Source organism: Ambystoma mexicanum, chromosome 1q (assembly GCF_040938575.1).
Source record: "Ambystoma mexicanum isolate Mex_15411 chromosome 1q, UKY_AmexF1_1, whole genome shotgun sequence".
Taxonomy (NCBI): Eukaryota; Metazoa; Chordata; class Amphibia; order Caudata; family Ambystomatidae; genus Ambystoma; species Ambystoma mexicanum.
This window is the reverse complement of record NC_090922.1, coordinates 256029706-256045864: the sequence shown is the minus strand read 5'-3', so window position 1 is coordinate 256045864 and position 16159 is coordinate 256029706. Positions and strand designations below refer to the sequence as shown.

The 16159-nt window shown below is 45.2% G+C and overlaps 1 protein-coding gene across 3 annotated transcripts in view; it reads left to right on the top strand.

Annotated features, from left to right (window-relative positions):
- The window catches only part of LOC138527217 (galactoside alpha-(1,2)-fucosyltransferase 2-like), a 184019-nt gene extending 175053 nt beyond the window's left edge, over positions 1 to 8966 (top strand). For all 3 annotated transcript variants that reach the window (XM_069638337.1, XM_069638338.1, XM_069638340.1), the window contains one exon: positions 7310 to 8966. In XM_069638337.1, coding sequence (XP_069494438.1) covers positions 7352 to 8416 — 1065 coding nt within the window. In that variant the 5' untranslated portion in view covers positions 7310 to 7351 and the 3' untranslated portion in view covers positions 8417 to 8966. The remainder of the gene's footprint in view (positions 1 to 7309) is intronic.
- Positions 8967 to 16159: the final 7193 nt, after the last annotated feature.

Here is a 16159-nt window from a genome sequence, read left to right as displayed (position 1 = left end):
ATTCCCCCTTCCTGTTTTCTCCTCCTGCCTGCCTCTTTGTGTACCAGACCTAGGCCTGTTTACTTGGATAGCTGATTCTTGTGATTCGGATACCTTACTCTGTGATCTCCCGTGTACCAGATCCCGGCCTGTTTAAGGACTGCCTATTGATTGCGCTTCACCTTTGGACTTGGTTCTCCCTGTGAGATTCCGTACTACTTACTGCCTACCTTCCTTCGGAGCTTCATCCTAATATTCATCCTAATAACCACGGAGGATCTGCTTCAGCCGACTGCATTCCAACACATTCCAGCTCATTCCAAAGGAGAGTCACGCAGGTCGCTTCGGGGTTTTTTGTGCCTTTTGGCTTTTTCCCCTTACCGGCGTTCCCGGGAGGAGGCACCGGAAACCCTTTTTTGGGTAACACGGTGGCTTCCTTCCGTGGGCGTCCCTACCTACATAAAAAAAAGGAGCGACCAAGAAGTAAAGGGAAGAAGGGTACTGGAAGAAGAGACGAAGGTGAGGAGTTAGGGGAGGGTGGCGAATCGGATTGTACGTTCTCTGACGAGGATATCACCAATCCTGGTGACAGCTGCAGCTGAGGCACTAAACATTGTACATTTCTCATTTGCTGTTTACCGCGCCGACCTGGAGAATCTACTGCAGCGTTTTGAGACGATTTTCTGAGGTATAGGGACACTAAAGGCTGACCCGATACGCCTCCACATCGATGGGTCAGTGAGACCGACAGCACTCAAACACCGCCGCCAATGCGCGAGGAACAGTCACCAGGAACGTCTCATTTTTCAAGCGCATCAGAGCTGCGGAAACGGAGGAGACCGACACACAAGGACCAGAGCAGAACACAGGATCGACACTCAGACACGATGAACAGCCAGAGACTCAAGGGACACAAGATGTGCCTCAGGCCGAGGCACGCAGATACCCGAGCCGGGCGGGGCGCAAGCCGCCGCAGAGGTTCCAGGACTTCATTATGGACCCTGCCTCGTAGTCAGTACAGTATGGACAGAGAAGGTGTGAAGAGTGCACTGTTAAATATAATGTTTGTTAAAGTTTACTGTTTGGGGGAAAAGGAGGGATGTTGCGTAGTAATACGTGAGTGCGCGCATGCGTGAGCGATGACGAGGCTCGCGCATGCGCAGTGTGAAATAAAGATGGCCCGCCGGCAGTTTGCGCCGGGGACCCAAGCAACCACACGTCTCCGACGTGTCTCCTTGTGCGAATGCGGAGCACATGAGTGAATGCTAGTGTGGGGCCTGACACCGCCCCCACGCACATAACACCGGGATGAGTCCGCTGCCAGGGCTAAATCCTGTGGCTGGTCGGGCTCTAGTCAGTGGACCACCTATGGCGGCCACTTTGTCCTGCAGGTAGCCAAGGCACCCTCGTCATGACTGACACCCTTCACTCTTTCCAGAGAAGGGTTGAATTGCTTATGAACAACTAAAAGAATGCAAGCACCTAAAGGCAGGGTAGGTTTTGGCGGCTGCAGGAATTCCTGCTGCAGTATCGAACCGCCCAATTAGCAGGTGCAGCAAGAACATGGCCGACCAAGTACTGGGCAATATATATATATATATAGTGATTGAGCAGGACCCGTCAACGCACATTCCCTGCGCTGTGAAGAGATTAGTGACTATTTGCGTTCCACACCACAGCACATACATTATACCAACAATCAGCACACATCACCATGGAAAATACCCGGCTGCAAGCAGGTCTCCTAAGGAAAATGTGCCTACCCACAATCCCTAAAAAACTCACTCTCACATTCTGGTTGAGACGTGAAGTAGCAGTGCACATTACTGGGATGGCATACAAAGAAGAACACCTGGAAACTGGCAAACTGCTCTATTTATTGAATAACAGAAAGGGGATTTTTGTTTGCTGGACAGATCTAAGACGCTTCTGACTGGTGGAAGCGGCTGCTGCTTTGGGACCAAGCACACTTCCAGCGGCCGCTCGCTTAAACCCCACCCCCCTGCCCCTGCCCGGGCTCCCCTCGGCTGCCCAGACACCCCCAATCTTCCCGCTGGTGCCCTATAGGCCACCCACCGCACACCAAAATCTGCCTCCGCTACTGCTTGTGCGCATGCTCGAAGGCTGGGTAAATGTAAAGGCAGCACCTTAGAGGAAATATAGACTAGTGCGTGTGTTTGGGTTCCACAGAGAATGCAAGAATTGAATGGTCACAGTGGCGGTTGGTGCATTTTTTGATTAGAGGGTCATGAGAAACCGAGCGTAGCAAGGGAGCCCAACGAATCAATGGTTGCTTTAGGGAGGTCTTCCCGTGAAATAATAGATACAAACGGTGCATTTTTCAGCACACTTTCTGTGAAATATTATGATAAAAAACCACACGGTTTGCAAACAGTTTTGTGGAGTGACATGAAAAATTCAAGAGATGCAACAACAGTGCACAGCAGCATTTCCCAACGAATTTTCCTGACGCCTTTATACCAGTTTAAACAAAAGATGTAATTAATTGTTATCATGGGCAGTGAGGTGTTTTATTTGTCCTGTAGGATGTAATTGTTTTTACTAAACCAGGTAAAATTAGGCACAAATCAATTACTCTATTATAAATGTACGGCACACTACTGAATTTTTTAATGATTGTCCTCAGTTCTTATTGTGATTATGAAAGTAAAAATTTTGTCTACTGTCGGTATATACTATTATGGTTCCATACCGAAATAAAGTAACAAATTAACACATTTTTTTATACTGGCTATAACCATACATGTCCAGGCAGGCTGCACCAACATATGCCAGAATTACCCGATAAGAACATAATCCTGTTCGTTATTGGCAGTAAAAAAAGCCATGTCACAACTGAAAAATATGTCCAGACAGGCTGCACCAATGTAGACCAGTATGACAGCAGGTAATGCCCAAGAAGGGACCTAAGATCCAACAATAACCTACAAATCGAGGCAAAACATTATGAAAAAAGTAAATTCGGCAGAACAGTGTTCTCACGTCTAATTGCTAACCCGTAGAACACCATGCCCAAAGAAATTAGAACCACAGAACACTGCATTAACTTCACGAAATGACTCAAAACCTGGCTATTTAACTAACAACGATAACCACAAAGGGACATCAGCAGCAATGACATCACAGACAAACAACTAGAATGGGGGTGAGATGGGACAACGAACCACAACCAAGAACCTGGCTAGATACCATCAAGCAGCAACCAAAGTGTCACACCAGAGGCTCCAACAAACCAACAGACTTACTAACCAACTTCCCCGGCCTCCAACATAACCAAGGCCACTACACCAGATCTTGGGCTAGCCACACTACACATAAACAAACCAAGCATCAATTATATGTTCACACACATCATCTTTTAGTTGCTGGAAGCACACCTAGAGTGAACCACCCCAGATAGGCCATAAAACTGTCAACAACGCAAGTACACACCAAGACACTTACAGCTACGGCCAAGCCGCGACTCTGGATCCCTTATGGACATCATCTAACCAGTGCGCACAACCACAACCCACCACAACACACTAATACCAACACAAACACTATCACACACCCGAGGCACTGAATCTTACCCATACGGTTACAACCCTTCACCACTTAAGCCCCCAAACACTGGAACACCCTTCCTATCATCATCAAAAAAGCATCCTCCTTCACGATCTTTAAGAAACAGCTAAAAACCTGGTTATTCAACCAATATTAGCACCGAAAGATAGGACCCCTTCCATCGGATACTGTTGTGAATACTTAGGCCACTGTATATTGTTGTGAATATGTTGTAACCTATATCATGTAATGCAACTAATGTAATGTTTCAATGTGACTAATTTCTAAGCTATCTTATAACCTCGCCGTGACACCCGAGGGTCTGGGCGTGTAACAAATAAAAAAAATAAAATAAATAAAAAATAAACCCACAGGGCCTCCCGCACCAACTCCCACATTTAAAACAACACTCACAGATTCTAGTTCCTTCTGGTTCTTAACCTATCCTCACTAACCTCCCTACCCCAATCTCTTGCAGAGCCACGCGAGCACCTGGAGACTGCCCCTGGGTGTTAGCAGTGCGGTATAAATTCACATAAGGTAACATAACATAATATAAAAACCCTCATCATGTGAGTTAGGCCAGTAAAAAATGCCATGCCACAGTAAATAAATACATTTAGACTGGCTGCATCGATGCAAGCCTACCATATTAAAGAAAAAATATAACCAGAGATGGACTCCCTCTCTAGTGAGCAGCTAGAAGCTCTGCACTCGGCACGTACAGTCCGCAGAAACAATGAGAAGCATTATATGTGGTGAGTGACCTTATTGTACACTCTAGTCAGCTTAACTGTGTGCACATTGCAGTTAATGTGAGCTGCAGTATGAACTTTAAACCACAATACCCCCTGCCACAAGTCTTCCTTATTGTGTGTTTTGGCTTTCACCAATGTGTTATATTCTGGGTACAGCTGAAGAGAGTGATGGCCCTGCCGCAGCGCTGTCTTTCTAGAGTCAGTGACCTTGATTATTTTAACTTTTTATTTTGAGCAAAGCTGCACACTTTGATGTTATTGTGGGCTGTCTTTTCCCATAAACAGCTTGTATAGTTTATATAATGTCACCTTTTTATATGTAGCTCTTCATGCCGGGTTCCTCCTGCTTCAAAGGGCTGAAACAACTGGTGTTATTACTACCACAAGTAATGATACTCAAGTCAATGCATCACCCTCGGAAGGATGAAGGGCTGATATTTGAACTTTGCAAGTGCATGCTGGCACGTGTCAGAGTTGAGCATTTAACTTGCTGAGCAATCCACGTGTACTGCAGTCTGTATGATGGCCTGTGCAGTTAAATATAAATATTTAAAATATATATCCACCACCCTCTCCTGTACCTACCGACTCCACTCTTTTTTATATAATGTGTCATGACATATTCCCCCTGCTTCGCAGCACTGTTATAATAGGTGTTACTTATTAATAAGAAACGCAGCCCCCAGAGTCAAGGCATTACCTGAAGCTGCCCGTATACACATTTTAAGAAGGAATATTTGGCAGGATGGCTCAGTGGGATACGCAGCAGGAATATTTGGCAGGATGGCTCAGTGGGATAAGCGCTTGCTGCTGCGAGCCAGGTGTGACCTGCAGGTGGCAGGGTGGAATCCTGCGCTTCTGCAGCAGTTCAACACTTTATGCTCCTGATCTCTTGTATCTTTCTATCTTTCTCCTGTTTTCTTCCTGGCTTGACTGACCCTCTTTCTCTCTTTACCCTATTCCTGTCTCTTTTTTATTTTTGGAATGTTTTATTTCGAGGATCCAATTGAAATATTTGCTTCTGCGCATGGGCGTAATTTTAGGGGGGCAGGGGTGTTTGTCCCCCCCAATTTACATGGCACACCATTTTGTCCCCATTCATTTGGCTGGGGCACCTTTTCTTCAGATGTCATGTCCCCCCCAACATTTTCAGCAAAGTTACTCCACTGATTCTGGGTAATATATGCAATCATAGTTCTCTGCACCGATCACGTGTGAGCTACTGAACTTCGAATACACGGGCAGAGCATCTAATGAGCAGAGCAGCCAGATGTGACTGCACGTACAGCTTCCTTGTGTCCTGGCTGCTGAGCGGTTTGTTTTTGCAATTAAACCCGATGATCTTGATTAGTGGAAACTTGCATTAAATGCCAGGTCATTTGCTGGGTCATATTATTCACCTCTATTGCCCTATTAGCAGAGAGAATGGTTTGTCCAGTGCTCCTAGGTTGGCGTTACCAGCCAGGGACATTATGATGCCATTTTCCAAAGTGTGTATTGCCCATTGGATTCCTTCAGGAAAGTGGCTTCGGTTTCCCAGGGAATGCCTCCGTGTATTAAGGTTTCTGAGCTTATGTGGATTTGGTTGATGGTGAATAGGACATCCGCGATCCAGTCTTTGGCTTTGCCACCACAATACCGGCCAGCAAACTGAATGTCAGTGTTGGACCTCAGTATATTTTGTATTGAGCATTTAGTTGCTGGTTCTAGTTGGGGATATTATGTCGGGACTGTCTCCATAGGTGGATACTCACATAGGTGATTCCATTGCGTAGGAGTGATGGTCATGAGCGGATGGATGAACATAGAGGGGCGGGCAGACGGGTGAGGCTCGGGCCTTCCCACATTCTGAAACATCTCAATATGTTTTGGGAGGTCTACTTTTTAAGAATGATTTGTAATCTACATGTGACTTAATGTTCTTTAAAACCAAGCCATGCATCTTTGGGTGAGTAAGGCAAATGATGTATTTAACACCCAGCCTCCCCCTCCCCCACCCTACTTTTGCCGCCATTTTGATTGTATTGTCTCTGAAATTAAGTAAAATCGCAACATGAACAAAGAATGATTCAAAGTAATTATGCTGTTTAAGGCGTTAGATGAATGCTAACTATAGAGTAGGCAATATCACTCAATGCACAGGCTACATATTTCCACAGACAAATAAATGGTAAGATTATGAAGATTCGTTCTTGCAGACTTCATGCACACAATACTGACTTGATGCACATGCTTTGGAAATGTTTTACATGCACATCCTACCAGATGCAGATTTTTGCTAGGCCCAGTAATTTCAATACATTTTTTTATTAGCAATTTTTTCATTTTACAACTCTCTACAGATACAATGTACAGTCAACATTTCTTAATAAGCCCACTCCCCCCCCCATTAAGAAAAGTATTAACAGTGCTAGTACATGTGCAGGAATGGTGAGAAGACGATGTTCAGAAGCCTTAGAGAAATGTTGTGTTGCTATGCTGATCGCAGTTTTAATCATAACAACAAATGGAGATGCAGTAAATAATGCACGAGGTGCATGCATTGCAACTTTGTTGTAATAATCTAAGACAAAGTTTATGAACGGGGGTGTATTTGTGGACCATGTGGCACACCTGCATTGCTTCATTGCAACATTTGTACACATCACTTTTTTTACATGCCAAATTGGTTCTGTTAGTTTCTCTTATGTCTATTGGTGATAGGAAATCATGAAATAAATGATGCCAAACTCCCTGAAGGAGGCAATGGGGGAACAATGCATCGGACCTGCTTTCAAATATCAATGACATGTTATGACGTATACAGAATACAAAAATCCAAGAACCATGATAAATATGAATAAGGGTGTACATATCAGAACTGTGTGCCTGAAATTACTTTGCACCATCTCAGGCAAAACAAGTTGCTAAGTTCTCAAGGTAGGATGGGTGGAAAGTCAACGAGTGGGAAAACTTGAAGAAAGTGGTTAATTTAAAAAAATAAATACATTTCTTTCTCTGTTTAGATAATGAGAAAAAGGAAGGAGCTCAGGTGAAGAAGAAAGAACATGGAGCAGCCAAATCTATTTTCTATTCGTAGGGGATTTCTCACCGCAGTATTTCTGGCGTGCATCGTGGTTCTATCGTCATACACCAATAGCCAATGGAGGAAGCACTACTCTAACGGAGAAAACTGTTTCTGCAAAGATTCGGCTACTAAGACATCCACACCGGCAAGAGAGACCGAAGTGAAAAGGGATGGCATGTGGACTGTGAATTCAATCAACCGCTTGGGCAATCAGATGAACGGGTATGGTGCGCTATATGCCTTTGCAAAGATGAACGGAAAGCAGCCCTATATTCTGTCTCGTATGCACAGTTATCTAGCCCCTATCTTTAAAATCACTATTCCAGTGATCCATGACAGTGTAGCCCAAAAGATTCAATGGAAGGGATTTCACCCCAGTAACTGGATGCGCGAAGAGTACAAGACCATCAGTGGCAAATATGTGAAAATAACGGGCGATCCCTGGTCATGGACCTGGTACCGTGATATACGAGATGAGATCCGCAGAGAGTTCACATTACATGACTTTCTAAGAGACGGCGCCAATGAGCAGCTGGCAAAGCTGAAGGGTTCTCGGACAAATGTCACCTTTGTCGGAGTTCATGTGAGAAGAGGAGACTACGTTGTCCATATGCCCAGAGATTGGAAAGGGGCCATTGGGGATCGAGCCTACCTACAAGAAGCCATGGACTATTTCCGTAAAAAGTATCAAGAGCCCATATTTGTGGTGGCCAGCAACGGGATGCCGTGGTGCAAAGAAAACATCAACGCCTCCAACGGGGATGTCTATTTTGCTGGTGACAGTAATGAATCCACGCCGGCAAATGACTTTGCTCTGCTTGTCCAATGTAACCACACAATCATGACCATTGGGACCTTTGGCTGGTGGGCTGGTTACCTGGCTGGTGGAGAGGTGGTCTATCTAACCAACTTCACATCACCAAAATCCAAACTCCCCCACTATTTTCATTATAAGGATACTTACCTCCCAGAATGGATTGGGATTGCGGCTGATCTCACACCCCTTATCAATGACAGATGGAAGACAATGAAAGGGTGGGTATAGGCAGCTATGAGGCGACAGCCACCCGTCTCTGAAATGTGTCATGCAGATTGGGGCAGCTCCACACTGCCTTGTGTACATCTTTCCACCCCTATTGAATTCTATTTACCCTCTCAAGCCTTCCGTTGGGTGGTGAAGGGACAGCACATACCGTCTAGATGTGCCAGTAGAAGGATGGTGGTGCATATGTTTCAGATACGTATTAAACCCATACTATAATGGATATGCATTGTTGCTAGGCAAAGTTGATACCAAAGACTATGATGATCCATTGAGATCAGAAGCAGAATTGTCACGAAGAACTGATTTTATAGTGAAAAGACTTGGAAACATTTGCTATTAAGACTTATTTTGTTTCTGTGCTGATTCCGCTGTCAATTGTAGCAAAACAATGGAGAACTACTCACATGCACACAGTTGAAGAGTATTAACACAAGAAGCAGACAATAGTACATGTGGAAACATATGTTTTTCTTACTATTACTGGGTTGGATGGGTTTGCATTTTCGAATCTCGTTATTTTTGTGTTCCAATACATTGTGTTTTCTTCTCACAGTGCCCCTTATGCTGGGTTTGCATTTTTGAATCTCACTACGGTTGTGTTCCATCACATTGCACTTTCTTCCCACAGCGCTCACGAGGTTGGGTTGATTTACATATTTCAACAGAGGTCAGGGAGACCCTCTACTGAGAATGAACAAGGCCAAATACCCTGTTCTAGGGGTAGGCTCCCACTCAGGAGGGCCTACAAACACATTTGAGCTCACTGTACATCCCACTACTAATTTGGGAGACTTTCAACTCCCTGCCTCAAACACTACTGTTGTAAAGCTGGAGTTCTCAAGCACCACAAAGTCAGGAGACTAAGATACAACACCACAGGGAGGCCTTCACCACTGTAAACCTGATTCCACTACAAAACCCTAATAACCTGGGGTTCCCTATCACCATAAGACTCGGAGACTGAAATACAACCACCACAGAGAGGCTTTCGCCACTATGAAGCCGATACGTCTACAGGGCCCCCAAAAAAGGGGAACCCAAACACTGGTGGGGCTAAAACCACTTTAAATCTTTCACCAATAAAGGCAGCATTGCTACGTGGACTCACAACCTGGAACCCTAACACAGTAAGGACTTACCACCCAGAGATCCAGCTCTGGCGAATAGCCCAGCCAGGAAATAGAAAAGTATGGGATGTAACAGGTAATGGTGCCCTGAGTTATCAATGTCGTCATAAATCGTCTACTGCAGCAGCAACAACAGCTGAGGCTCCCCTTTGCGCAGATGTACAACACAACAGTCAGTTCCAGCCAGGAAATAGTTCTGCCCTAGAATAGCTCTGCCCCAGGAATAGCTCCTTCCACTTAGATAGCTCTGCCCTGAAACATCTAAGCCCCTAGAGCAGCTCAGACCCTGGGATAGCTCATGCCCCTGGGATAGCTCACAACCCTGCAATAGCTTATGCCCACTGAATGGCTCTTGCCCCCTGGGATAGCTCACACCCCTTGGGATAGCTCACACCCCCTGGGGTAGATCATATCCCTGGGATAGCTCCTGCCCCTGGCATAGCTCCCAGAACCTTCCCCCATGATGGAATAGCACAAAAACCTCAAGTGAGGAGAAAAAATCAGGAGGACAAACAAAAAACCCAGCAGGAAAGCATAGAAACAAACAATAAAATAGACTAAAACACCGCTCACCAATATCGACAGAAAAATTCCACAGCCTGATGACCAAAACCAACAGATCCAGCTCTACAGCAGACCCCTGCCCACAAGACTTATAGAAGACTATCCCCACCCAGAAAACACCAGTAGGATATTTCCTCAAACTCTTCAACCACTCACTAGCAAAAGGGGCTGTGACACAAGTCTTCAAATCGGCATACATCAAGCCGCTCCTTAAAGGGTTTCAGGCAAAAAGACTGAATACAAAAGTCCAACCCATCCAAAAGTTCTAAAACAGATACTACTAATTTTTCTACTTACCAAAAGTTCGACTTTTGCTAAGTAGAACATAAAAATGACTGCAGGTGCTGCAGGGCACTGTGAACGGGGGCTGCAGGGGTATCCCCTGCAGCTGTCCCGCAGTCACAAAAATAAAGCCTGCAGGGGACACCCCTGCAGCTGACCCGAAAGAAAAAAAAGGAAACGACTCTGCTGCGCCGGTTCCCGATCACAGAAGTGAAAGGGAACAGACGTTGCAGGGACATGGCAAGACAGAATGCAAGGTAAGTAGGGGGGTGGTGGGAGTGGCAGTGGTGTGTTGGGGTTTGGGTACGAGTTTGGGCACATCGGTAATATCAGGGGAGAAAACACTGAATATTATTTCGAAAAAAAATATCTTCGGTCATTTCTCCCTCAAACCTTTCCGTTTCGGGCATTCAACCCCAAATCTCTTAGAGACCCATCAGGAAACAGGGAAGACCTAACCAACAACCGACCAATCTCAAACATTCCATACCCGGCAAAGTTACTGGAAAGCGACGTCTCTATGAACAAAACCTGGAACATATAGACCAGGCACGAGTAGGCTTCAGACCCATTAGAGGGAAACAGCATTACTATCAATATGGGATGAACTAAAAACGAACGCAGACTCCAGCGTCAAATCTGCACTATTAGTACTTGATCCATCAGCTGCCTTTGACACAGTCAACTCATCAAAAGACTCAAAGATATAGGAATCAGCAACACAGCAAAACTCTAGCTGAAATCCTACATGACAAAAAGAACAGAAACGGCTTGGATAACACCATTTGAACCAACACCCCACAAAAGAACATATGGAGCCCCACGAGGCTCATCACTCTCACCACTACTGTGCAACATCTACATGACTGCCTCATTAACCTCATCAAAAGTCACAGTCTCACCTGCTTCAACTACACAGATGATACACACATCATCAACAAAGACAATACTAGTGAAGAACAAAACCCAACCGTTACCAACTGCCTCACAGAAATAAACCATTGCATGAATACCAACAGCCTTAAACTCACCCAGACAAAATACAAGTCAAGATTGCGCCCAGTGACCTGTCAAACCATCACCACATTTCATAGGCCCTCCAGTTTATAGCGATTTTGCGATCCCGCAAAATGCCGCGAAAACGGCCGTTTTGTGCAAATGCCGCAAAAACGGCCATTTTGTGCAAAAACAGCATCTTTTAAAAAAATATATTTTTTTTTTACATTTTTTAAAAAAGTAATCTGCTAAAATTACTGTTTTAAAAAAAATAATACTCAGGGCGCTAGGTTCTCAACTTTTTTTTTTACACAAGAAATGAAATGCGCTAACACATCTCATCACTTGCGCCCCAAAAAAGTGCAGCCCAATCCACAAGGGACACATGAATGGGCACATTTTATATGCACGCCCATTCAGATGGCCTTTTTCTCCTCCTTGATCAAATAAAGTGGCGTTTCTGTTAATTTAAAAGCACATCCCTCATTTCCAGGCAAGATGCACTTTTAAATCTACAGAAATTGTAGGCAACCCTACGCGCACGGGATGTGGGGCTGCCACTGCATGACAGGGTCTTTCTTGACCGTGTCATGCATTTCTTTTAAAGGTATGAACCGCTGCTGTGTCGCTTGCATTTCTGTTCCTCAAACAGGATAAAAATGTATTTTTTGGGTCGCATTTTACAGCGGCAGGCACCTGGAGGGCCTGTCCCTGTGAAAGGTGCTGGGAGCTTGCAGAACACTGTCGGGAGAGCGATTCTATTCAAAGTGCTGCCCATTTTGATGACAAAAATCTATCGAATGTTACAATTTGACCTATTTCGTCCAGTACTATTCGATCCATTTTTATAAATACTGAACATGTGTCACCTGCTCCCCATGTTCAGTATTTTTGGTCTAGGGTGGTTGTAGAAGTGTTTCCCCTTTTTCCTCAAAATTGGAGGCAGGGACAGAAAAAAAAGAAAATAACGAAAAAGGGACCCTGCAGAGTCAGATCCAACCCGCGTTAGAGGGACGGATCTGGCACCGCAGGGTTGCAGGGGAAGCGGCAGCGACCAAGCAGTTAAGTAGGGGAGGGTTGGGGTGGTGGTGAAAGGTACATTTTGGGTTGTTTGGCAGAAATGCAAATCAATTTGCAGCGAAATTGACTACGGTCAATTCCGCCGCAAATAATTACACTTCGGTCAAACAACCCAGAACACCATTCAAGGCAGCTGGCCAGCGCACAATTTGCGTTACAGCTCAAGCGTGTGGAAATGCGCCGGTCACCTTTGAGAATAAGGTGACCTGCTCATTTCCAAAAATGGGTTGTCTAAAAATAGCATATCCTCCATTCTTTTTTTAAATGCCCCATTATTTGAGGAACTGGGTCAAAATCTACATTTAAAAAAATGGTTACACTATGAAAGAGAGGGAGAGTGATGGGTGAGATGTGAAGTGATAGGCAAGGGAGAGCAGTGGGTCAGAGGAGGAAGCGCTGCACAAGAGAGCAGAGGAAGCAGTGATGCGGTGGGCCAGAAATCTGAGAGCGAGCAGAGGTACAGAAAGTAGAGGGAGCGTGCGGTCAGTGAGACAGAAAGCAGGGAGGAAGCGGTTGGCCAGAAAGAGGCAGTGAGCTGTAGATTGGGAAAAAGGATGAGGGAAGAGTGCGATAGAATGGGAGAAAGGATGCAAGATGCAGAAGCAGCACAAAAGAATGAAGCACTGCATATTGCGGGAGGAATTGTAGAGCGTAAGGTGTGAGCTGGGAGTATGATTTGGAGTATGGCAGGGGCTGGGCAGTGCAAATTGCGACTTGACAGTGTGACATAGCACGTGAGTATTTGTATGACAGAGTGAGAGGTTAAGGAATGTAAGTTGTGATGGAGAGTTGGTGAGATGTGTGTTCGTGAGAGAGGTATGTGGGTGTTTGGGGGATTGGAGAACATAGAAGGGGAATATTTTCAGCATTACAATTGATAATGATCAATTTATTTAATACTATTAAATAGGCATGAACATTAAACCAGAAATGTAGCCAAATCAAACACTGTTCTGCCAAGCCAGAGACATCTTCCTATTAAATTAATACAAAAGATACATAATAATGATACCCTGGCTCTCTTGTAGCCTTGCACTCTGCCTATTTCCTGCAATGTGGCAATCTTACACCCTCCAGTTAATGCAAAATGTCCCGCAAAAATGCCGCAATAAATAAATATTTGTGCCGCAAAATTTGCCATTTCATGCCGCAAAATTTGCCATTTCATGCCGCAAAATCCCGGAAGGTCTGCTTAGTGCCCAACCAACCTCATGAGGCCTCTCACATATTTCATGTTGGTTGTTTCCAAAGAATATCATGAGGCCTGCCGGAATTATATATGCCAGCTTTAGCACCCTTCAATTAAGCAATAAAACACGAGCCGGCAGGCCAGATCGGTGTGGTAACAGCCTGGGGCCCAAGTTATAGTTAATGATGGACCCCAGTGCTTTACCAATCATATGACCCACCAGCAAGGGTATTATTGCTTTTAACACCCCCGTTTTTAATCTGGGGTGCTGAAAGCAATGTATTACCTTCAATTGATGGGTCACACGTTCGCAGCGTCCCTTTCATTCAAACAAATACTCACCTAAGATGGCTGCAGGAAGCCCCACTTCAATTTCAATGGTGGCCCAGAAGGTGGGAGTGACGGTAGGCCCGCCACCAGAGGAATCAGGTAAGTTGTTTGGGGTAGGAGGGGAGGGGTGGGAGGAGTGGAGAACAGAGGTAAAGTGGGGAAAGATGGTGGAGTGGGTGTAAGAAGCCTCCAGGTTTATTGGAACGAGGGCTTGGATTGTGGGATTCGGCCTGTTATCCGAGCAACCTGATTGGCTGCTGCACCTGTCCTGTGTCATTTTGCTGGTTGTGTTCAAAAACTGTTGCAAGGCCTGTCACAGTAAAATATGCAGGCCCTGGCTTACATATCATGCTGTAGTGACCAAAGAATTTCATGAGAACTGTAATAACGATGTATGTCCTCATTGCCCCCTTTTATAATGGTTGTGTCCAAAGAATAAAAGGAAAGACAAAATGTCAGGGACACAATAAGATGATTCCATGTACAGATCTTACTGTATTGATAGAAATACTATGAAAACAGCACATGCACAGAGAGCCCTCCTCACACGTGGATAATGTCCCATCTAGTACCCTTCCAATTCTGGTGCTCGAATGTGCTAGAAAGAATATACTGTCCACAGAAGTGAATTTTGACATGCCCCATTGGCCCTCATTCCAAGTGTGGTGGTCTGGAAATAAGGGTGCTGGTAGCAATGTACCCGCACACTTTTCGGACCGCCAGATTGCAAGAATGCCTGCAGGGGCAGAATCTCCCGGCAGGTCTGTCCAGCCTGGAGCACCGCACCCAGCAGTCATGTTTTTCACAGAAGCACCAGCACCAGTAACAAAGGTGTTGGTGCTTCTTTGTCCCCATTCCCTATGGGACTCCACAGGAATGGAGACTTACAGTTCCTGCCGTCTGACATCTGGGGCCGCTGTGACTTGTAATGTTCCGGTGGCACTGGTATATCATGCAACGGGAACTGTGTTACGAGATCGGCGGGTACCTGCTGGTAGCACCAGCGGGTTACCGCGGACCTCATCATTTTTGTATTTGTATTTGTATTTATTTATTTATAATGCGCTCCAAACCCAGGGGTAGCCAGGCGCAAAGGCAGCAAGAGGGTTGCAAAACTTAGTTACATACAGTAGGGTGAGGTCCAGCTACGGTTACAGTGCCTGACGTATCACGCCAAATAGGAAGGGTAGGACATAAACACTATAGGCTGTACTATATACATATTTACATTCAATGAGGTAATGAGGCCCAAACCCCACCTGACTGAAGTAAATGTTGATTCCACAAAACCGACATGATGAAACTGTTTGATTTATTCTCAGTAAAAATACTTGCAATTCAGGCTGCCGCTACCTCTGTTGACACAATCAGCAGGTTCAACACGACATACTTGCCTGTTTTACTAACAGTCCTTGCAATTACAGTCGAGAAAAACAGGGTTGTACAATGCACTGTTAATTGAGTGTCTTCCCCGTTCAGAGTGACAGCGCTGATAACAGGCAATGACAACCAAGATGAAATACAATTAACTGATTGCAAAAGGGAGATAGAAGGGATTATCTTAATGTATGCCAGCATATTGACTGTAAAACACAATTTCATGGTGATTTTTGCACAGGCTTTGCCCCATATTGCTCTCATTCGTTGACACTCAAGCCCACACACCTCTCTCTGTCTCTTCCGCAAGGTTTCTCTCACACATGCAAGCACACAAACACCTGTTTTTTCCAATTACTTTTTTCCTGAATGGTCCCTTGGTTTTGCTCCCTCTCATGATGCTCTGGCTTCAGCCCTGTGGATGCAACCGGCAATGGTCCACACCTCCAACCAAAGTGCCCAGCAACAAGTTGCTTTTCCCGATCGCATGTGCAACATTTACGACCCTTCCTTGCAGCTCTACATGTGGAATGTTCTGTTTCACTTTCATCTGACCTGGCGATGCATCACTATCACTGCATGGAACCTGCCTGTTTACAACAAAGCAATTAACTGGCCTTTCCTCTAATAGCATGGCACTCATGCCACCTCTTCAGTGCACCTTCGGCGAGGGTCTAGCTCACCTAGTGGTTGCAGTGGCCCTGATAGCATTCTTAAATGAGGCCCAGAAAGTTCAATTTTCGAGAGAGTGCTGTAAGCGGAATAAAAAGCAGGAGGAGGTGATGGGGCCAGTGCCCT